Below are 21,363 nucleotides of genomic sequence, written 5' to 3'. Positions count from 1 at the left end.
TTTCACCAGCTTGGGGATCCTGGGGTGGGGGTTGCTCAGAGGGTGGCTGATTCCTGCAGTCTCAGAGGGACAAAGACATTTTCACCCATTTGGTAGCTCCAGGGGCATCCTGAGTGCCAGGCTGGTGTCTGGAGGCAAATGAAGGAGCCTCAGGGGAAGTGTTTGTTGTCCTGCAGGCAAACCTGGACCTTCCCTGGGCGTGATGCTGGAACTGAGCTCTGGAAGAGCTGAGCCTGGGGAAGAAGTCTCAGGTTGTCCCTGTGATGTCACCAGCAGATGGGGGGTTTGGTCCTCAGCATCAGCTCAGGGATGGAGGGTGGCCCAGCCTCTGACCCCGGGACTTGAAGGACCAGTTCTGCACTTCCCAATGTCAGGACAAACCCCAGGACAACCTGCAGGGCTCCATTCCTGGCTGCTGACCTTCCCTCACCCTGCAGGGCAGGGGCTGGGCAGGAGCCCTGGGGGTTTCCCTGTGCACAGGACCAGGATGTGTTTCCTGGGAGGATTTCAGAGCCATGAGCAGGTAAATGCTGCCTTCTCTTGGCTGGGAAGGGTCTCTGGGGATGTTTTTGTGTCTGGAGCCCTCAGACCAGCTGGGTGGGGCCTGTCAGCCCAGTTGTGTTCAGCAGCTTCCCAGTTTGGGTTTCCTGGCTCACATCCACACGTGGGATGAGTCCATGGGGTTTCTGTCTGCAGGGAGTTGTTTGCTGTGGATGGAGCTGTCTTGGCTCTTGCTGGAGTGGTTTTTGCTCTGAGCATGTGTTGAGTGTTCTGCTGAGTGAGCTGACTGGGTTGCCCAAGTGGAGACCTCACAAACACGAGAGCCTTTACCTGTGGAGGAATTCTCTCACACAGGTGCTTCCTTCTGGGAACCTGACTCAGCACCTGGCTTTTCCTGAAGACATTGTTTGGTTTTATTGGGCTTGGTTTTGCCAGGAGTCTCCAGACACTCCCACTTTGTGGGTCCTTGCTGTGCCGTGGCCCCAGAGGGATCCCTGTCCTGCCCAGCCCAAGCTGTCCCCCTGCCCACAGTCCCTGGGATCAGGTGAGGGCAGCTCAGGAGCTCTGCAGGAGTGTTAAAGAAATTCTTCTGCAGATCCACACCCTGAGCTGCTGGATTATTTGTTTCAGTGTGGCTTAGGCATTAGGAAGCAGATGGATGGATCTTAATTCCTCACAGCCTGGCCCTTGCAGTAACAGAGCTCTGAGGCTCCTCCTAAAACGACACAGTGACATCCAATACTCGCTGTTCCTGTTCCCTTCCTCGGGGTTTTGCTGCTCCATTGCTCTTCCCAAAGCAGTCCTGGAGCCTGGGATATTTCCCAAATGCTCTGAGCTGCATTATTCATTAATAAAAGCTAAGCCAGGAGCCGCTGTTAAGGAAAAAAAATAAACGACTGGGGAAAACTGTACCCTACAGAAAGCTCTGTGCAGAGCCTGCCGTGCCTGCCAAGGCCTTGCTTTTACAGGAGGTGAGGAGCTGCAGGCTCTGCCCTCCGGCTGGTGGCAGCACCAGAACGGCTGCTCCAGGTGAGCTGGCACAGGTGTGGGGTGCCACAGGGATCTGGGTGACCTGGCACAGGTGTGGGGTGCCACAGGGACCTGGGTGACCTGGCACAGGTGTGGGGTCCCACAGGGACCTGGGTGAGCTGGCACAGGTGTGGGGTGCCACAGGGACCTGGGTGAGCTGGCACAGGTATGGGGTGCCACAGGGACCTGGGTGAGCTGGCCCTGTCCAGCACTGCCCTCCCTGCTCTGCGGGGGCTCGGGCACCCCAGCAGGGTGTGGGTCCTGCTGCTGCCCAGCATTTCCCTGCCCTGGGCACAGGACAAGGCCGCACCCCGGGGTCTCCAGGGACTCACCGAGGTGGGGCTCTGCACTCCTTAAGCCCTGAGCCGCTGCTGGGACCCAGCAGGGTTTATCCCAGGGGAAGCAAAAGGGTGCTCCCACCTCTCTTTGGCCTGGGGACAGTGGTGGCCAGGGGTGTTGGCAGGGGACAAGGCCGGCAGGGGAACACCTTCTGTTCCGCTGCCGAGGGGGCGAAGTCCAGGGGCAGCTCTGGGATCAGCCACGTTCACAAACACGGCCCGGGCGTTCACCTCCTGCAGGGTCAGGGCACCAGGGGTGGCCCCATTCTCCCACTGACTCCTTCCCCCCAAAAACTCTCCCCCAGCTTCCCTGGGCTTCGCTGACAGAGCTGAGAACGGGGTGAAGCTCATCACATCCCAGAGCAGCTGAGCCCTCCCAGCTCACCTGTCCCACAGACCAGGCAGGTAGCTCCTCATTCTGGGGCTAAAAATCTTCAAATCCAGCATAGTTCAGCTTTTATAAAAACAGGAGATGCTGCTCTTTTATCAGGGCTAAAGCACAGACAGGCAGCTGGGTGATGGGTGAAGGCAGGTGGGTGTAGGGTGGGTGTGGGGTGAAGGCAGGGGGGTGTAGGGTGGGTGTAGGGTCAAGGCAGGTGGGTGTGGGTGATCTGTAAGACAAACAGGCAGGAAGATCCAGCCCAGAGCAGTCCAGAGGCAGCTGCCCCACTCTGGGTCCTTGCTCTGCTGGGCTGGCTGCCTTTTAACCCCAAGAGTCTGTAAAACAGAGACTTCATGCAAACATTCGTGCTCTGCTGCTCAGAAAACAACCCCACCACGCCAGGTGCTGCGCCAGGCCGGACTTTGCCCAAACTCCATTTTCAGCCGTTTGTGCCCATCCCTCGGGGAGGAGTTGGAGATGTTTGGGGGAGGCAGAGGGAAGAGCCACAGCAGCAGGGATCTGGGATGGAGCCCAGGATTTCCTGACACTCTCCTTGTTAGCTGGGCATAAAGGAGACCTGGGGCAAGGGTGGCTTCTGGGGAGGTCACGGGCTGCTCTGCAGAGAGCAGAGCCTGGAGCAGCCACCTGGGGTTCGAGATGGGAATGGGGCTCAGCAGCACTCCTGAGCAAGACACAGCTCCCAGTGCCACCTCCTGAGGGAGGGAGAGACCAGTCCGGAGCTGGGAGCACCAGAGGTATCCACAGGCAGAGAGCACGGGCACAGCACCCCTCCCTTCTCCCTCCCAGCCTGGATCCCTGATCCCTTCTGCCAAAGAAACCACACGCTCTGCCCGAGATATTCCATTGTTTTCCTTTATGTTGCACTCAGCTTTAACAAAGACAGGAACATGCAGAGTGATGCCACTCGGCAGCAGGAGCTCGCACAGCGCGTGGCCAGAGGGGAGAGAGGCTCTTGGGAAGAGGCAGGAGACACTCCCAGCAACAACAGCATCCCCAACGCCCCCCACGTCCTCTCCCAGCCACAGCCACAGCCTCTCCAGCCTCTCCCTGCTCCAGGACAGCAGGCTGACCCCTCTGCCTGTGCTGGGAGCCCGGAGCTGTCCCACTCCTGGCACAAAGAGGAGCAGCAGCAAGGAGAAGCAGGGTCTGTCTCCACTGCAATAGCTGTGCTTTTCAACTGCTGGTCTCCCTTCCCAAGAAGGCAGAAAAAGATTTATTTTACAAAATAAACTGACCCTTGTTTTCACAGGAGAGCAGGAGGGAGCAGAACTCAGGAGTACCTGTGCCAGTGGCAAAGAGCACACGAGCAGCTCAGAGCAGCCCAGGGAAGCAAAGCAACACCTTTGGATTTATCCCAAAACCTCTCAGGCCTGGCTCTCTCAGCCCTAACACCCTTTTTGCTCTAAGCCCTCCTTCTCTCCTCGCTGCCCCTTGGGAATTGTGGCAGATGGCTCTGTCTGGAGCTGCTCTGGGGCCCTGCCTGCTGCCCCAGCACACCGAGGGTGACGGAGCAGGCGCCTCCACAGCAAGCTCGGGTGGGGGATGCTGAAGTTTAACTTGCCCAAGGTGAGGAATATCCAACCATACATATCCTGCCCCATTCAAGGGGCTGACTGAAAGAGGGGGGGAAGGGGGAGAGCTCAGTTGAATTTAGCCTTTGAAAAGTCCATTTCTGGATGCTGTTCCATGAACCTGCAAGGAAAACAAAGACAAGAGTTTGGGTGAGTCAGCAGGAGCCCAACAGCTCTGTTTGGGGAGGGAAGGGTTCCTGCTTCCTGCCCTGTGGAGTTTTGCTGCAGCCCCACGCCCTCCACAGCAGGGAGGGCTCTGCTGAGCTCCTTGGGACACATTCCCTGGACTTTCCCTACAAACACCTTTTCCTTGGGTCAGTGGGAGCAGCATTCCCGCCAGCCTAGCAGGTCAGCGAGCTGTTAATTATCAAACACACACCCTTCAGTGCTGCCTCTGGGCTGGGCACAGAGCAGCCACGACACTGACTGTGGGGCACAGGGGAGATGGTGAAGGCAGATTAGGGCTGGCAGCTTTACTGGAATATGGGGAATATCCCAGTGCTCTGCCAGCAGAATCTCAGGGAGGACGTGACCAGAGGAGCCTGGTTTCACACCAGGTGCAACCTGATTTCTAAAGTACTGCAGTCCCAGCAGAGGGAACCCCAGAATGGTGTGGGCTGGAAGAGATTTTAGAGATCACCTTGTTCCAACCCCCAGCATGGACAGGGACACCTTGCAGGGACTATCTGGACTCAGGCTGCCACACTGGGAAGTTCTGAGGGCAGTGCCCAGGAGTGCCCAGTGCACACAGAGGCTGCTCTGCTCTGCTCCCCAAGGGACACAACACTTCACAGCCCTGTGGAGGCCTCACACACACCCTGCAAGCCAGGGCAGCTTGGTCTCCTTTGTGCTCCCATCTCAGGGCTTCCCCTGGAACGCCCCCACAGCATTTCCACTCTCCACGTCCAGGGCCATCCGTGCTGTGGGGATCATGTCCTTGCTTGGCAGCCAGGACAGCTCCACTGGCAGACATCAGCACCCACATGGGTGTCACTGAGTCACCTTTGCCCTGGACAAAGTCTAAACTTCCTCTCCATCCTCTGCCAGCTTCCAGAGCACCAAACAAGTGGTGCTGCCAGCGAGGTGTCCTGCATGTGGCCTCCAGGAGCAGAGGTGCTTCCCACCCCACTGAGCACCAGGGCAGCCTGCTCTCTGCCCAAACCCCACTCACTTCACAGAGAAGCTTTTGGCACTACAGATAAAGCCAAGGAGCCAGGTTAGTCACAGTAATCCTTCACCCAGAGACAAGGTGTGGGGCTGCACTTGCTGAAGAAGCTGTGTGACCCAGAATTGCCTCCACACCTTCCCAAATGGCCTTGGGAGCTCCAGGAATCATTTCCCTGCCGCAGTGAATTTATGCCAAACAGGGCAATAAAGCCATAAAAGTGGCTTGGGGACAACTGTCTGGAGGCAAGTGCAGGGAGGGAGGGAGGGAGATTAGCTGGCTACCGAGGGAGATTAGACACCAATCAAGACCATGGTAAAGTTCAGCAGAGATGGCACCTCCAGTTCTAAATGTGCCTTCTGGACTTGAAATCAGCAGATTAAGACAATTGCAGAGCTAGGCTATTCCCAGATTTCCCCACTAGGCTTTCTACCCCCACAGGCTTTTACAGGCACTGCTGGGTGGCCACCCATACAGAGATGTGCACAGGAGAGCACGGCTAGCACCGCAGGCCAAGCTGCTGTTCCCTCACTTGTGCCAGAGAGGAAGAGGAGAAGGCATTTGAGAAGGCAAAGCCACACAAAGGAATGAGCTGCACCCACTTTTTCAAAATATCCTGCTTCTTCTGCTCATCAGAGGTGGGCAGGCCCATGGACTTCTGTCGTTGGTCGTACATCATCTTCTCCACCATGCTGCGAGTTTCGCTGTCCAGGTCTGACAGCTGAAAGCAAGATCCACATTGGAACAACTCTGGGCTCAACTGAGCTAATTCCTGAGCAGGCTCTGTCCCATAAAACAGAAGAATTCTTACCTTTGAGTTCTCTGGGTTAATTTTCTTGGTGTTGATTTCTGGGTCTGTGGAGACCAGTTTGTTCCACCATTCCATTTTGTTGATCTAGAGGACGAAGAAGCAAAACCAGTTTATCTTTCTTGGACTTGTTCTAGGGTTTTTAAGTCTCAGTCACAGGAAAAAAAAATTATGGAATCAAACTTTATTTGACAGTCTTCCAAATATCAGTAAACACAGATAAAGGGTATTTTTGTTTCAAATTACTTTAGGCAGCCTAAATTTTCACAGCTGGGAGATCTGAGAGAATGTCAAATGTCCCATTTGGCATGACATAAATGAGATTGCAACACACCACCTGGAGAGGCCCAGAGGGGACACAAGGAGGGACATAAGGAGGTCTGTCCCTGGATTTTCGTGTCACTAACAGATGTCAAAACACACTAAAGGACAACACTAAAATGACTGATTTCCTTCCAGCTTCTCTTGAACTGAGAAATACATTGGGTATTCTGGAACAGCATAAAATTAGGCTGAAGATGGAGGAACTTAAACACCCCACTAGCAGTGGCACTGACACTGTGCCAGGACAACCAGGGTGGCTGAGGGCCCCAAGAGGCAGCCCAGCCTGACTGCTGCCCAGCCCATCCTGCTTCACCTTCTCCAGGTGCACGGTGACTGTTTTGCCATCCTCAATGAGCCAGGAGCTCTCCTCCACCTTGACCTCGTTGAAGAGCTCTCCATCAATGAGAGGAGGGTGGCCCTTGAGGCCCACCTTGAGGCGGCGTCTCTGGATATCCACCACCACGTCCTTGCCCTTCAGCCTGAAGCTCACCTTGAAGGGGACAGCCAGCTGCAGCAAAAAGGAGCAGATCTGAGCAGCTGGGCAGGGAAAGTCCTCCTCACCCTCCCATGCTGATGTTCCAAGCCTTCCTGCCTTGGCTTCACCAGAGCCACACAGAGCAGGGACTCTTTTCCTTCAGGTACTGAGCCAGCAGGAGGTGAAAGGAAGGGACCATAAAAAGGGAAGCAGATTTTGATGCCTGGTTAAAACAAGACCAAAATTTGGAAAACTACAGTTCCTGGGAATTCTACTGAGTTACAAAGTTCTCTCCCAGCTATTGAAACACTGCTGTTTCCAACAAACTTCCAGAGGCAACTGGGACACAGGGAATTGGCTTCCCCTCTTAGCAGCACCTGCAGTAAGAGCAGAACTCCCTGTCTCAGAGTCCTCAGATCCTGGTCATGAAGCACTACTTACATCCAGTTCTGAAAGAGTCTGTGTCCATCTATAATTTGGAAGGTCAGCTCCATTGCCAGAGTTGGGCTTAAGTTTTCCTTTATCCTTCTCATCCTCCTCTTCATCATCTGTCCCCTAAGCAATCCAAGATAAAGAAAGAAGCTTTTCCAGTTTCCATTGTTAACTCTTAGGTTTTATAGGTCAGTTGTTTGTATTTTATATCCCCTTAAATTTAGCTCCATAATTAAAAAATAATTCTGGTAAAACATGACTACAAGAAAAAACCCATAAGCCCTCTGTACTGGCACATTTAGGAATTAGCTGTGCATTTTTAAAGCCAAATTGTCTAATTTGTATTTTCAACGTGTGTATTTTGGCCAGGGCTTGGAGCTACCTGGTGTGCTGGAAGGTGCCATGGCAGAGGGTGGAACGGGATGAGCTTTAAGGTCCTTTCCAACCCAAACCATTTTATGCACCTGAAGTATCTCCAGACGAGTTTTACCTGTTTGTTGGAATCTGAAGATTCACCTTCCTCCTCCGAGGGTTTCACTGCGACACTGTTACCCTGCCCTTGTGCCTCTTTCTTCTGTTTGAAAAGAGAAGAGAGGAACACGCTCAGCCGGGAGCTGGCACTTTGTGTCACCTCCCGAGCTGGCACTAGATGGCCTCAGCCCTTCAGCTCCAGCTGAAGAGCACCACTCACTGCATCCCACTTTGAAAACAGGGAATCTTCAGCCCTTAGAAAAGCTGCAGCAAAGAGGCACTGCAAGGGCAAGATCCTGGACAAAGGACAAGCCTGAGCCACTCTACCCCCTCCAGCCGCAGGGAGCACAAAGCTGCACCCGTGGGTACCTGAGAGGCTCTCACCTGGTTGATTTCCAGCTGCAGCCTCTCTGCCTCCTCCTCGGTGAGCTCCTTGATGCGAGGCTCGCCGGGCTGGGGGCAGCCCCTGTCCTGCTGGCGCTGGCTGGCCAGGCGCGCGGCGCGCTCGGCCTTCTCGCGCCGCTCGGCCTCCTGCCGCGCCTTCTTCTCCCGGCGCTCCTTCTGAGCCAGCTTGTTGTGGTGGCTGAAGGCCTCTGTGATCAGCTGGGGGACAGGGCAACACGGGTTAAACAGCACCCTTCACACCCAAAGCAGGCAGCTCGCTCTCCTGAGCAGCACAGGGTGTGGATCTGCTGTGTCCCTGGAGGTCTGGAGACCCAACTGGGCACCAGCACCAGCTCGGTCTCCTGAGCAGCACAGGGTGTGGATCTGCTGTGTCCCTGGAGGTCTGGAGACCCAACTGGGCACCAGGGGATGTCCAGTTGTTGGACATCCACTTGGATGGTGGCTGAAGGCCTCTGTGATCAGCTGGGGGACAGGGCAACACGGGTTAAACAGCACCCTTCACACCCAAGCCCAGCCAGCTCGGTCACAGAACGTGTGCTGAGTCACACAGATGTGACTTCATCTTCACTCAATTTTTGTGACTGCAAATCTAGAGATTTTTCAATTCAAAAAACAGAGGAGGAAGTGAAAAGGGAGGAAAAATAGAAGATTTGAAATATTTAAATGTAGTCCTTCCTAGTTACACAGGGAGTATGTTTCCAGGAGAGAACAGTGAAATAAAAATGCTCCACTAATTTTGTCCTTTGTGCAATCCCAGCAGGATGAGCTGATGCCCAGCCCAGCCATCTGAAGCTACTCCACACCTCCAGGACAGCTGGCCACACCAGATCCAACTCCTTTCCCTACTTCTGACCTTCCCCACACCTGGGCTTTTCTCCAGATGGAGCCTCAGTGCCAGCACTTAGAGGAGAAATGCTTGAATCACTTGTTTTTACACTGAGGGGTGAGCTCCTCCACGAATCTTTTGTTCCAGCCCTGCTCCCAATCCTCTGAAGGCTGTTGTGACTCTGGGAGGCAAAATCCCAAGGTCTCTGATGGCAAGGGCCGCGTGCTCAGGGGAAAGCTGAGTACACAGGCAGGGAGCCAGAGAATTGCCCCAGGCTCGATAAGGCCAGGGGTGCTGTGCACAGCAGCACGTAGGTGAGCTGAGGTCTGCCCCAGAAAACAACAGAGGCAGACCCTCAGGAAGGAATCAGAGGGGAAACATTTATTTTTTTATATATATCCCAGGAGCTTCAGGGTGGGGGGAAATCCAGAAGCTTTTCCAAGCAAGCTGTAGTTTGTAAGCAAGCACTGAGTGTTTCTGCTTGGCTTTGTGAATAAAGGTTGTTTACACAGCTCCAGTCTCCTGGAGTACAGAATGCAAGATGTGCATCCCCCAGGATGTCCCAGCCTGCTCCCAACCCCATGATCCAGGGTGAGGAAACCACCTTCAGTGCCTGAGCTTGTCCCTGTCACTGCCCACACCACGAGCCTGCTGACACGGCCCCCAAAACAGGCAGTGACTTTCCCACCCTCTCCTTTCTCTTCCATGGCCCAGCAGGGCTGGGGAGCAGCTCCTTCCCCGTCTGTTGTGGCTCCCGTGGTGCCAGGGCACTTTTCCAGGAGCCCAAAAAGCACTCTGACAGATGCCACCACACTTTTCTTCCACAGGCACAGAACTGCCCAGGACAGCAGCCAGGCACCTCTGAGGTGGGATCACACAGCCTCCAGCAACGGGGGAGATCTGCTCTCTATTCCAACAAAAACGACAGCAGCGTTCACCTCTCTCTCTTCTTTCAGAGAGAAAGGATGTTTGGGTTGAAAGGACCTTGAACCCCTGCAGTTCCAGCAAGGGCTCCCTGCAGGACAGGGGATGCTCTGCCCAGGCTCCCCAGCCCAGCCAAGGGGCAGCTGCATGTGCAGAGCCCTGGACTTTGTGTTTTTCCTGGCCTGAACAAACAAGCTAACGGGGGTTATCACCTGCTGTGTCACCAGTAAGTCAGTGTGTCTGGCAGGTTTGCTTTCCAAACTAGCCTTTGGCCACAGCCTGGCAAGAAACCTGCACTGAGGTGCCATCCCAGCAGGGAATTGGGTGCTCCTCACCTGACAGGGGCAGCTCTGGGTCTCCTTCCCTCGGGAGCTGCTGGTGCCCACGTGCACCCAGATGCTGGGAGCTGTTCAAGCAGGGAACCCCTGGCATGGCACAGACACGGGTGGGATGGAAGGGGGGAGAGCTAAAGGCCTGGAGGTTTATTTTTTACCTTCTCTGCTACTCCGTCCTCTCCCCCGGTGAAGAAATCTGTCTTCCTCCTCAGGAAGCTGAAGAAGGTGTTCACGAGCTGGGGAACAGGGTGGAGAGACAAGGAGCAGTGAGCCCAGGTCACTGAAGGCCACCTCGTGTCCCTGGAGCAGCCTTTATCCTTTGTCCTCCCTATCTGAGGCTGTGCCAGCAGTGCCCTGGAATGAGCCCCGTGAGCTGAGCAGAGCTGAGCAGAGCTGAGCAGAGGCAGCCCTGCATTCCCTGCACAGAGGGCTTGCTGTGCTTTGCTTGAAGGCAGCAGCTTATTCCCAGCTCCTGCTCCCCCAGCCCAGGCTGCTGTCCCAGGCAGGAAAGGGTTTATGCATGCCTACATACCCACATCCATATATCTATATATATATGTATACATACACACATAGCTTTGCACATCTGCAAACTCCTTATTTTTACAGCTGCCAGGGACCACCGATGCATGAAGCACACCCCCAAACCCCCTCTGGAAGCCCACATTCTCCTTGAGTTTGGCCAGTCTTTATTTCCCGGGAATCCTGTCCCCTGGGGGTTCCACTCCGAGGTTCTGCACCACGTGAGGGGCTGTCACAGAACCTTTTTTAAAAATTATCTCTGACTGGGATGTGGGTGGGATGTTGTTCCCACACGCCCCGGCCCTGCTGCAGGTCAGTGCCGGGATCCCGGAGCCGCCAGCCGGTGGCACCGGGGATGCACCGGGCTGGGTGAGCAGATCCCGAGCACGGGGGATCACGGCCAGGCCTCGCGGGGCTGCGCTGGGAGGGGGAACGGGGCAGCTCCACGCTGCCCTGCGGTGCTTTGCCCCGCTGTGACCCATCACGGGCGCTGCCGCGCTCCCGGAGCCCTCCCGGGGCACCGGGGCCGGGCTGCGAGGCCTCATTAACACCGCACTAATTAACGAGCGGGCTGGCGCTGCCGGGGGCCGTTACCGCCGCTCCGGGAGCGGCGCACGTGCGTGCCCCGCTCCACGTGCCGGGGCGGGGCCCGAGGAGGCCGGGCCGCTCCCCGCTCGCTCCTCCGCTCCTGCCCCGCCCTCCCCGCGCCCGATGCCGGCGGCGCTACCTCGCGCACGCCGCCCTGGTGCTGCTGGGCCATGGCGAGCAGCATCCCGTCGAAGCGGTCCTCCTGCTCCGCCGCCTCCTCCGCGCTCAGCCCCATCGCGCCGCCGCTCCCGCACCGGGCCGCCACCGGAACCGGAACCGGCGGCCGCGGAAGCGCGAGTCCCTCCCCGCCCGCCAATCCCTGCGCGCCCCCGCGCCGTCCTCTTCGCTGATTGGCCGAGACGACTGTCAATCTTGCAGGAAAGGGCGGGCCGCGAGGCGCGGCGGGGTTGTTATGGCGACGGGCCGGGCGGGCCGCGATGCCCGGGGGGTGGAAAGGGCCCGGGCCGGGCCTGGCCCCTCCGGCCGGGGAGCCGGGAGCCAGCAGGGCCCCCTGAGCCTCCTTTTCTCCAGCCTCAGCCCCCCTGCTCCCTCAGCCGCTCCTGGGCTCCACCCCTTCCCAGCTCCGTTCCCCTCCCTGGACGCCTCCATGTCTGTCTTGCAGCGAGGGGCCCAAACCGGGCCCGGGGCTTGCGTGCGGTGCCACCTGAACAACCACTGCCCACTTTGGCTCGTGTTCAGCTGCTGTCGACCAGCATCTCTGGCTTCCTTTCCACTGGGAAAATACGAGGATTTTGGCCTTTTTTCCTTGCTTTTCCCTAATTCTGCAAATGGGAGCATTTTCCGTGCGTTTCCTCCGAGAGACGCGACCCCCGCGCCCATCACAGCCTGCCGGTTCAGCGGGTTCCTCTTCCTGCACCACAACAAGAGGCTCCCGAGCAAGGCCAGGCAAACAGCTGCTGATAACACGACTTCCAGGTTGCTCTTCCCAAGGCCGGGCGCCGGGGCCGTTGAACGCCGGGCCCAGACGAGCGCCCCGTGTTTGTCTGTGAACCCTGGCAGCGACAGCTGCCCGATGGGGCCTTGGTGCCATGGTACAGCCTGGGCTAATGACTCTGTTTATCCTGTTTGGGTAATCCTGATAAGGCCACACAACCCCTCCCCGCGGATTCATTGAGAAAAACGGCCGTTGACCGCGCCGGGAACTCGCCTGGCCCGGCCAATCAGCCCAGCAACAACGGGGTTGGTCGGGCGGTTTTAATGAGGCTGCTTAATCAGGGCGGTCAAGGCTGCGCAGGGGTGTTCACTGTGACCCGGCCTTATAAGAGCTGGCTGGAGCAGCCACGGGCTGGCAGAGCCGCCAGGACGGGGACAATCCCTCCCGTGACACATTTTGGAAGGGACTTTGTGTCTCTGCCCCGCCGCCGGCTGCGTTTCGAGGAGGAGCTGGCCCGGCCATGAGCGCCAGCGTGGACGCGGGCTGTGAGAGGTGCCAGTGCCACGGCAGTGCCAGGCAGCCTGCCATCCTGTACACCCTGCTGAGCCAGGAGCTGCGGCCCGGCGGGGCCCGGCAGCGCTGCCCGTGCCGCCAGCGCCGCACCGTGTGCCTGCGCACGCCGCAGCTCACCTGCCGCGCCGCCTCCCACGTGCTGCTCAAAACCATCAGCTTCGTCAGAAACGTCGCTGCCTTCCAGCTGCTGCCGCGGGAGGATCAGCTGCTGCTGCTGGACGGCTGCTGGGTGCCCCTGTTCCTGCTGGGGCTGGTGCAGGAGATGGTGACCTTCGAGGTGATGGAGGCCCCGGCCCCCAGCATGCTCAAGAAGATCCTCCTCAGCGGCCAGAGCAAAGGGCAGGAGCCCGAGGGGACGCAGCCCACGCTGGCGGCCGTGCAGCGGCTGCAGTGGTGCCTCAACAGCTTCTGGAGGCTGGACCTGAGCCCCAGCGAGTTCACCTACCTGAGGGGAGCCATTCTCTTCAGTCCAGGTGAGTGCCAGGCCCTCGTGGCTCTGCTGGCACAGAATCATGGCATCCCAGAGCCACTGAGGTGGGAAAAGATCCCCAAGGCCGTGGAGTGCACCCTGTGCCACTCCCCACCTTGTCACCAGCCCAGAGCACTGTGCCATGTCCAGGGATCACCTTCCCAGGTGAACACAGACCTGGTGGCCTGGAGATGCTCAGAGATGGGCAGGTGTGAGAGCAGAGACGGTTGGCCACCTTTTCCCTAGCTCTGGTCATTCCCAAATGCACTGGGTAGCAGGAAGGGAGGATGTCAAAAAGGATGTCTCACACTTTGCCCGCCGTGCAGACAATAAATCCTGCGTTCCTTTGCTTTTAAAGCATGATTTTCCCTGTTATCAAGTGCTTTCCCTCCTCACACAGCATCCCTGAGCAGCCGTGCCTCAGCAGCGCTGCGCGCACCTCCCGAGTGTGACCTCAGAGATCCCCTCTGAAAAACGGGGAAGGGTGGCAATGGGAGAACCCGGGAGCTGCTTCCCATCCTCACCTTCCTCTCCCTGTGCTGTCCCCCGCAGACACCCCCGGGCTGAGGGCTGCCCTGCACATCGAGAGCCTGCAGTGGGAGGCGCAGCGGGCGCTGCGGGAGCTGCAGCAGCCCGAGCAGCAGGCTCGCTTCTCGCACATCCTGCGCCTCACCTCCTCGCTGCGATCCATCCCCGCCGCCCTGGTCACCGCTCTGTTCTTCCAGCCCGTCATCGGGGACGCGGCCATGGGCGAGCTGCTGGCCGAGATGCTGTTCGAGGTGACGGGCTGGCCGCGGGGCTGGCCCCTGCCCTGCTGAGCGGCACCCGGGGCAGGAACGGACCCTGCGGGACTTCGGTGTGCCACCGGGCAGGAACGGACCCTGCGGGATCCCGGTGTGCCACCGGGCAGGAACGGACCCTGCGGGATCCCGGTGTGCCACCGGGCAGGAACGGACCCTGAGGGATCTCGGTGTGCCACCGGGCAAGAATGGACCCTGCGGGATTCCTGTGCCACCGGGCAGGAACGGACCCTGCGGGATCCCGGTGTGCCACCGGGCAGGAACGGACCCCGCGGGATCCCTGTGTTTCACCGGGCAGGAACGGACCCTGAGGGATCTCGGTGTGCCACCGGGCAGGAACGGACCCCGCGGGACCCCGGTGTGCCACCGGCACGGCAGCTGTGGCTCGGCACGTTCGCAGCAGCTCCTGGGCTGGTCTGCAGCCCGGGGAGTGTCAGTGGACAGACGGTTTGCTGCCCTGCTGCCAGTTCTTACTCGTTTTGCTGCGAGCTCCGAGCAGTGAGGGTTGTCCTCAGCTTGAGGCCGTGGTGTCTGATCACTGACTGAGGGCTGACTGTGGAATTAGCTCTGGGTCTGGCTCCCGTGCTTGGAATCTTAGAAATACTCAGGACATTTCTTCAGGGGAAAAGCCAGAGTGTTAAATCCTACAGGGTGTACAGACTCACCCCTCTTTTCCTTAGATTCTCTCTTTCCTCCATAATTCCATGAAGTACAACAGGATTAAGAGCACTTAGCAGCTCCTAAACCTACTGCACCTCCTTTGGGGCTCTGGGCTCTCCTGTCTGAAAAGTTAAACCTGAGCAGAGCTGGTTTAGTGGAGATCCAAACCTCCCTCCCTGGAGATGGAGCCAGGTGCACACCTGGAAAACTCGCTCCTCCTGCCTCCAGCAGGTGAGGTGTCAGTATTTTGTAAGTGTACATTCACGTGGTTTGTATATAAGATGCAATAAATTATTTTTTTAATAAAATGTTTGGTGTTTTGGAACACGGTGGTGCCTTTTTAGCAACGGTGCTGAATTTGGGGTGGGCAGAAAAAACTGCAGGCATGGAAAAGACAGACTGGAATAAAAAGAGACTTTCCATAAAGATCCATCTGCCGTGCAGACAGGTTGGCTGCTGCCAGTGGGAGTGTTGGATGAGCAGCCCCTGGGTGCTCCCAGCACGCAGAAATTCCGGGGGTAAATCCCCACTGCGCCTTTCCCCAGGTGTGAATGCAGGTGCTGAGCCTCTCCCGTGGGCGCTGCCAGCTGCCGTGCCTCAGCCAGGGCACAAACCCCATCTCCTGGCTGGCACAGCTGAGTGTGTGCCCGCCCGTGCCCACGGGACAGCGGGAATGTGACACAGACATTGTGCCTGCCCTCCCCGCTGCTCCCGGCCCGGGACCACCTCTGCCACCGAGCCCACGGCGGCCACAGGGCTCCCGGGGACAGGGGACAGGGAGCGGGGACACCAGAGCCCTGGCGTGGGGTGGGCACGGCAGCCCGGAGACCCCTGAGACCCCGGGGGCTGTGACCCCAGAGCCTGTGACCCCCAAGGCTGTGACCCTCAGACCCCTGAGACCCCCGGGGCTGTGACCCCCGAGGCTGTGACCCCAGAGCCCTGAGACCACGGGGGCTGTGACCCCAGAGCCCTGAGACCCCCAAAGGCTGTGACCCCAGAGTCTGTGACCCCAGGGGCTGTGACCCCAGAGCCCTGAGACCCCCGAGGCTGTGACCCCAGAGTCTGTGACCCCAGAGCCCTGAGACCCCCGGGGGCCTGGCCAAGCCCTGCTGCCCCCCGGGCCTGTTAAACCCCCCACAATGGGGGATCTTGGTCCCCAGCCCCTGTGATCCCCCCCTCCCCAAAGTTCCTGTCTCCCCTGTGACCCCCAGGGTCTCTCTGTCCCCTGTGACCCCCCAGGGTCTCTGTCCCCTGTGACCCCCCAGAGTCTCTGTCCCCTGTGACCCCCAGGGTCTCTGTCCCCTGTGACCCCCAAGGTCTCTCTGTCCCCTGTGACCCCCAGGGTCTCTGTCCCCACCCCCTGTGACCCCCAGGACGCCCCGTCTGCCGCGCGCTCCCCCGCCACCAGGCGACGCCCTCCACCGGCCGCGCGTAACGTCATCATCGCGCGTAACGTCATCACCGCGCGACAAGATGGCGGCGCCCAGCGGTACCGGCGGCGATGGCGGCTCGGCCCGGTACTGCCTGGTGAGCGGCATCCCGGCCTCGCTCCGCTCCGCGCATCTCCGCGCCTACTTCAGCCAGTTCCTGGAGGCCGGCGGCTTCCTCTGCTTCCACTACCGGCACCGCCCCGAGCGCCCGCCAGCGGGCGGCGGCGGCGGGGCCTCGGCGCCGCGCACCTGCTCCTGCCCGGTGGCCGTGCGGCCCGGCCGGGCCCGCCGCTTCGTCCGCATGTACTCGGGCAAGCGCTGGGTCGGGCCCGGCGGCGCCGCGCTGCCCGGCCGCTGCCTCATCCGCAGGGTCCGCCTGAGCCCCGGGACAGGTACGGGCGGGGTCCGAACGGCACCGAGGGGCACGGGCTGGTGAAACCCCTGGCGGGGCTTCCTTAGCGCTCTCGGTCTGCTCCGAGGCGGAAAGAGCCCGTGTGGGCTCTGCTTATCCCCCTCCGACTCGTGAGCGCCTGGATTTACCCATCCCCGGGGGGGTGTGGGACCCCCCAAACCATCCCTGCTCTCCTGTGGGCCCCCAAAACTATCCCTGCCCTCTTGCAGGCTCCCCAAAACCATCCCTGCTCTCCTGTGGGCCCCCAAAACCATCCCGTGTCCCCTGCAGGCTCCCCAAAACCATCTCTGCTCTCCTGCGAGCCCCCAGACCCATCCCTGAGTGTCTGCGGGCCCCCAAAACCCTCCCTGGTCCCCTGCAGGCTCCCCAAAACCATCCCTGCTCTCCTGTGGGCCCCCAAAACTATCCCAGCTCTCCTGTGGGACCCCCCCAAAACCATCCCTGCTCTCCTACGAGCCCCCAGACCCATCCCTGAGTGTCTGCGGGCCCCCAAAACCCTCCCTGGTCCCCTGCAGGCTCCCCAAAACCATCCCTGCTCTCCTGTGGGCCCCCAAACCCTCCCTGCTGTCCTGCCCCCAACCCCTCCCTTGTCCCCTGCAGGCCCCCCGAACCCTCCCTTCTTTCCTGTGGGCCCCCAAAACCATCCTTTCTCCCCCGTGCCCCCACCCCTGCCTTGTCCCCGCAGAGGCTCCTCCCGGCAGCCAGGACGGGGCTGGCACCGCCTCTGTCACCGAGGCGGAGCTGAAGCGGCTGCCCGAGTTCAACCCGCCCTCCTTCATGCCCTGCGGGAACGTGGGCACCCCCCTGGGCGTGTTCCTGGAGCTGATCCGGGCCTGCAGGCTGCCCCCCCGTGTCATCAGCAAGCTGCAGCTGGATTTTCCCAGGACGGGCTCCTCCCGCAGGTATGGCAACGTGCCCTTCCAGTACCCCAGCACCGAGACCGTGCCCGGGGCCGGAACAGTCTACACGGCTGCAGGGGATGAGATCACCGAGGGAGAGGAGCCCGTGGGGCTGACTCAGCCAGCCCAGCCCCAGGAGGATGAGGAGGGGCAGGAGCAGGAGGAAGAGGAGTCGAACTCGGGTGACGTAAGTGGAACATTCCAGCGCCGTCCGGGCAGGGCTGCCGGAGCTGAGGGCACATCCCCTCTCAGAGCTCGTTTTTCATCTCTCACTTGGACAAATGCTTGTTAAAACCAGCTTTAGAATAGGATTGTTCACCCCTCGGGGCTGAGCCCCCCAGAAGTGCTCGGGGTGGTGGCAGGGGTTGGTCCCAAGGGCTCTGATCCCAGGAGGAGCTGCCCAGCACACGCTGCCCTGCTGCCTGGCACAGGGATATCCTGCCTCCCAGCTCTGCTTTGCTGGGATTTGGGCTGGCAGGGCTTGGGGACCACGTCTGTGTGCTGGGATGACGTGCAGAGCTGCACAAAGGGCTGACCTTGGATGCTCCTGCACTGGGGGTTTAGTCACTCTGGGGAAAATGGCTTTGGTGACAAAGGCTCCTGGAGAACTGGGCAGGGCGGGAGCCATCCCACCTCTGTCCCTGGCAGATGCCTGTCTGGCCTGTTCTCCCAAACCTCTGTCATCCCAGATCCCCAGGCAAGCCATTCCCGTTCTCTCCTGCACCAGAATTAACTCAGGTGCCAAATCTCTGCTGCAATTGCACCCCATTCGTCTCTCCTGGCAGCGTGGGCCACAGAGAGCGCTTTGTTCCCTCCTTTTCCCAGCTTTTCACTCAGCCTTTCCTTCTCCAGACTAAACAGACTCCTCCAGCTGTTTCTCCCAGGCAGTTTCCTGCTCTGCAGCCATTCTTTTGGCTGGGTAGTGGCTGTGCCCAGGACTGGGCGGGCAGCTCTGTGGCCGTGCCAGGGAGCTGCTTCCTGGGAGCCCACGCAATCTCCCGGGGGATCAGCTGCAGTGGAATGAATTCCTGCTGCTGCTGAGTGCAGGTCCAACACACCTGCTCCTTACATGGGCATCGGGAGGGCCGGGGTGGGGGTGCTGTGGGATTGCTGCTGCTGACTCTGGCAGGGCTCTGAGTCAGCCATGAGCTCATCCCTCCTGTCGGGGCCTGAGCACAGCTGCTGCAGGGGAGGGCGTTGGCAAGGGCCAGGCAGTACGAGGGGCTGAGCTGCTGCCCTGTCCCCAGCTGCAGCCCAGATTGTCCTTGCAGGACAGTGACACGTGTGAGGAGTGGCAGGGGGCTGTGCTGTGTCCCCAGCTCCAGGCCATGCTGTTCTGTGTCCCAGCCCCATCCCCTGCACGCTGTGTCCCCTCAGGACGATGACACGTGTGAGGAGGGGGCTGTGCTGTGTCCCAGCCCCGCTGTGTCCCCTCAGGACGATGACACGTGTGAGGAGGGGGCTGTGCTGTGTCCCAGCCCCATCCCAGCCCCTGCTGTGTCCCCTCAGGACGATGACACGTGTGAGGAGGGGGCTGTGCTGCTGCTGAGGCCCATCCCAGCCCCTGCTGTGTCCCCTCAGGCGATGACACGTGCGAGGAGTGGCAGCGGCACGCGGCGCTGCACGAGGACGTGACGCAGCAGGAGCGGGCGCGGGAGCGGCTCTTCGAGGAGGAGATCGAGCTCAAGTGGGAGAAGGGCGGCTCCGGCCTCGTGTTCTACACGGATGCCCAGTTCTGGCAGGAGCAGGATGGAGGTGACCTCGCTGTTTGTGTCCCTGGGCTGAAACAAAGTGTCCAGGCCACCTGGAGCCCCCAGCACCGTGCCCTGGCTGCTGAGCCGTGCCTTGGACACAAAGCTGAGACCCCCGTGGTGCTGCTGGCAGCCCCTTGGGTGGGCAGTGGGGTTTGGGGGGTCTCTAATGCCATTTCCTCTGTGCTGGCACTGCTGAGGCACCGCCCTGAGTGCAGAGACATGGAGGGGCTGGGGAGTGCCCAGGGCAGGGGCTGGAGCTGGGAAGGGGCTCAGCCTGGAGAAAAGGGGGCTCAGGGGGGCCCTTGTGGCTCTGCACAGCTCCTGCCAGGAGGGGACAGCCGGGGGGGTCGGGCTGTGCCCCAGGGAACAGGGACAGGAGCAGAGGGATCGGCCCCAGTCTGGGCCAGGGCAGCTCAGGGTGGGCACAGCAGGAATTTCCCCATGGAAAGGGGGTCAGGCACAGGGAGGTTTGGAGTCCCCATCCCTGGAGGTGTCCAGGGAAGGACTGGACATGGCACTCAGTGGTCTGAGCTGCTGACAAGGTGGGAACTGGTCACAGCTGGACTGAATGGTCTTGGAGATCTCCAGCCTCAGTGATTCTGTGATTCATTCCCATTCCGTTGGAGAAGACAGGGAGCTGGGCCACCAGCAAAGAGCTGCCCTGTGCCACAGCTCACCAAAAGTGCTGCTTCCCTTCTCTTGGCAGACTTTGACGAGCAGACAGCCGACGACTGGGACGTGGACATGAGCATCTACTATGACAAAGGTACCAGAGCTGAGCCACCCCCCCAGGGAAGGCAGGGAAGTTCTGACCGTGCAGAATTCGGGAGCTCTTTGTCATTCTTTGAAAGCGCCCAAGCTCTCAGTGAACCCGAAACAATGTTTTTCTGGTCTGGCAGCAAGGGTTGCCAAAAAGAACAGGTTCTGCCTCCTCTGCTGGTGCTCTGGGGAGCACGCTGGTGGTGCCCAGCCTCCCTGAGCTGTGCTGACTGTGGCTCTCTGTGCCCAGATGGAGGGGACAAGGACGCTCGGGACTCGGTGCGGATGTGGCTGGAGCAGCGGCTGCGGGCCGGGCTGGAGGACGGCTCTGTGGCAGGGCAGCACATTGGCACCTTCGAGAGGCACACCAAGGTGGGCTCTGCCTGCCTGCTCAGGCCAGGAGGGGCTGGGGGTGCCCACAGGGTGGGGGTCAGGAGGAGGAGGAGAGGTCTCGGCCGTGGGAAGAGGGCAGCAGGCTCTGGAGGATGAGGGTGGGATTTGTCCAGCAGGTCTCTGATGGTTTTTTCCCCTCTCCCAGGGCTTTGGCAGGAAGGTCCTGGAGCAGCAGGGCTGGACAGAGGGGCTGGGCCTGGGGAGCAGCAACTCTGGCATGGCTGAAGCTCTGGACAATGAGGGTCAGAACCCCCGGTGCAAGAGGGGGCTGGGGTGAGTGCCTGAGTGCCCTGCCAGCCCCTGTGCCCCTGTGCCCAGGCTCACAGCAGCTGAGAGGGCACAGGGCTGTCCCAGGGGTCTGCCTTTCCCTGCACAGCTGGGGAGTCCCCAGCACTCCACACCAAACAGGCTGCTCCTCCTGGCATCCAGGGCTGCTCGGTGGAGCAGGGCTGCAGCCACTGTGGGAGGTGTCCCTGCCCGTGGCAGGGGGTGGAACTGGGTGGCTTTAAGGTCCCTTCCAACCCAAACCCTTCCAGGAAACGAGCTGGGAAGCACAGGAGTGCCTGATGGCCTCTGCACCCTCCCACCAAACCTTTCTGCTTCCCCCCAGGTACCACGGGGAGAAGCTGCCAACCTTTGTAAGGAGGAAGAAGCCCCGTGGTGACAGCTCTGTTGTCATCTCCACCATCTACGATGAGCCTGAGCCCCAGGACATGGGTGACCAGCTGCTCAGGCGCCAGCCCCCCACGGCCATGAAGTACAGACAGGACATGGCCTTTGTCCGAGCCTCCCAGCCCGCCCTGGGCAGCCTCAGGGCCCAGCCACGCTGAGCAGGGACTGTCACAGCCTTTGTCCTGCTCGCCAGTCCAGGCTGGCTCCTGGTCTGAGTGTAAAGCAGGGTGTTTTTGTATTTATTTTTAGCAAAAATACAGATTTGTAATAAAAATCGCCACAGTGGGGTTTTTTCCCCCCACGAATTGAATCCTTCAAATGAAAGGAAATGAGTGTTCTGTGTGAATGGAGAAGGATTTAGGGTGATTAACACTTACATTCATGCTGGGATCACCCAAATGTGTGCGTTGGTGAGGCTGAGGAAGCAGAACTGCAGCTCAGGGCGGCAGGGAAGGACAAGTACAGGCAGGGCTGGGTAACTGCTGCTGCTGCCTGAGCGTTCCTCGGGCGTGGCCGTCCCACCGTGCCGG

At 59.7% G+C, this 21,363-nt stretch overlaps 3 protein-coding genes across 3 annotated transcripts; 2 read left to right on the top strand and 1 right to left on the bottom strand.

Moving 5' to 3' along the window:
• Positions 1-3,107: 3,107 nt before the first annotated feature.
• On the bottom strand, positions 3,108-11,389 carry NUDC (nuclear distribution C, dynein complex regulator). The gene is made up of 9 exons (XM_041463230.1): positions 11,257-11,389; positions 10,166-10,243; positions 7,902-8,120; positions 7,537-7,620; positions 7,056-7,169; positions 6,453-6,647; positions 5,819-5,902; positions 5,610-5,728; positions 3,108-3,963 (listed from the first exon to the last, which is right to left on the bottom strand). The coding sequence occupies exons 1-9, from the start codon at positions 11,350-11,352 to the stop codon at positions 3,912-3,914; spliced, it is 1,041 nt and encodes a 346-aa protein (XP_041319164.1). The 5' UTR covers positions 11,353-11,389; the 3' UTR covers positions 3,108-3,911.
• Positions 11,390-11,575: 186 nt separating this feature from the next.
• On the top strand, positions 11,576-13,992 carry NR0B2 (nuclear receptor subfamily 0 group B member 2). Its single transcript, XM_041463220.1, has 2 exons — positions 11,576-13,058; positions 13,607-13,992. The coding sequence occupies exons 1-2, from the start codon at positions 12,533-12,535 to the stop codon at positions 13,870-13,872; spliced, it is 792 nt and encodes a 263-aa protein (XP_041319154.1). The 5' UTR covers positions 11,576-12,532; the 3' UTR covers positions 13,873-13,992.
• Positions 13,993-15,985: 1,993 nt separating this feature from the next.
• Positions 15,986-21,151, top strand: GPATCH3 (G-patch domain containing 3). Its single transcript, XM_041463237.1, has 7 exons — positions 15,986-16,336; positions 17,042-17,446; positions 18,837-19,010; positions 19,716-19,775; positions 20,019-20,140; positions 20,307-20,434; positions 20,772-21,151. The coding sequence occupies exons 1-7, from the start codon at positions 15,988-15,990 to the stop codon at positions 20,989-20,991; spliced, it is 1,458 nt and encodes a 485-aa protein (XP_041319171.1). The 5' UTR covers positions 15,986-15,987; the 3' UTR covers positions 20,992-21,151.
• Positions 21,152-21,363: the final 212 nt, after the last annotated feature.

The sequence above is a fragment of the Pyrgilauda ruficollis genome, unplaced genomic scaffold, assembly GCF_017590135.1.
Source record: "Pyrgilauda ruficollis isolate IOZ18807 unplaced genomic scaffold, ASM1759013v1 scaffold162, whole genome shotgun sequence".
Taxonomy (NCBI): Eukaryota; Metazoa; Chordata; class Aves; order Passeriformes; family Passeridae; genus Pyrgilauda; species Pyrgilauda ruficollis.
This window is presented reverse-complemented; position numbering and strand designations above follow the sequence as displayed.

Bases quoted from the DNA above. Each gene is read 5' to 3' on its own strand.
- NUDC (XM_041463230.1), bottom strand. From the start codon at position 11,352: ATGGGGCTGAGCGCGGAGGAGGCGGCGGAGCAGGAGGACCGCTTCGAC. The intron at 10,244-11,256 runs GTAGCGCCGCCG...CCTGTTCCCCAG, and splicing joins ACCAGGGCGGCGTGCGCGAG to CTCGTGAACACCTTCTTCAG. The intron at 8,121-10,165 runs GTAAAAAATAAA...CCTGTCCCCCAG, and splicing joins AGGACGGAGTAGCAGAGAAG to CTGATCACAGAGGCCTTCAG.
- NR0B2 (XM_041463220.1), top strand. From the start codon at position 12,533: ATGAGCGCCAGCGTGGACGCGGGCTGTGAGAGGTGCCAGTGCCACGGC. The intron at 13,059-13,606 runs GTGAGTGCCAGG...TGTCCCCCGCAG, and splicing joins AGCCATTCTCTTCAGTCCAG to ACACCCCCGGGCTGAGGGCT.
- GPATCH3 (XM_041463237.1), top strand. From the start codon at position 15,988: ATGGCGGCGCCCAGCGGTACCGGCGGCGATGGCGGCTCGGCCCGGTAC. The intron at 16,337-17,041 runs GTACGGGCGGGG...TTGTCCCCGCAG, and splicing joins CCGCCTGAGCCCCGGGACAG to AGGCTCCTCCCGGCAGCCAG. The intron at 17,447-18,836 runs GTGGAACATTCC...GTGTCCCCTCAG, and splicing joins GTCGAACTCGGGTGACGTAA to GCGATGACACGTGCGAGGAG.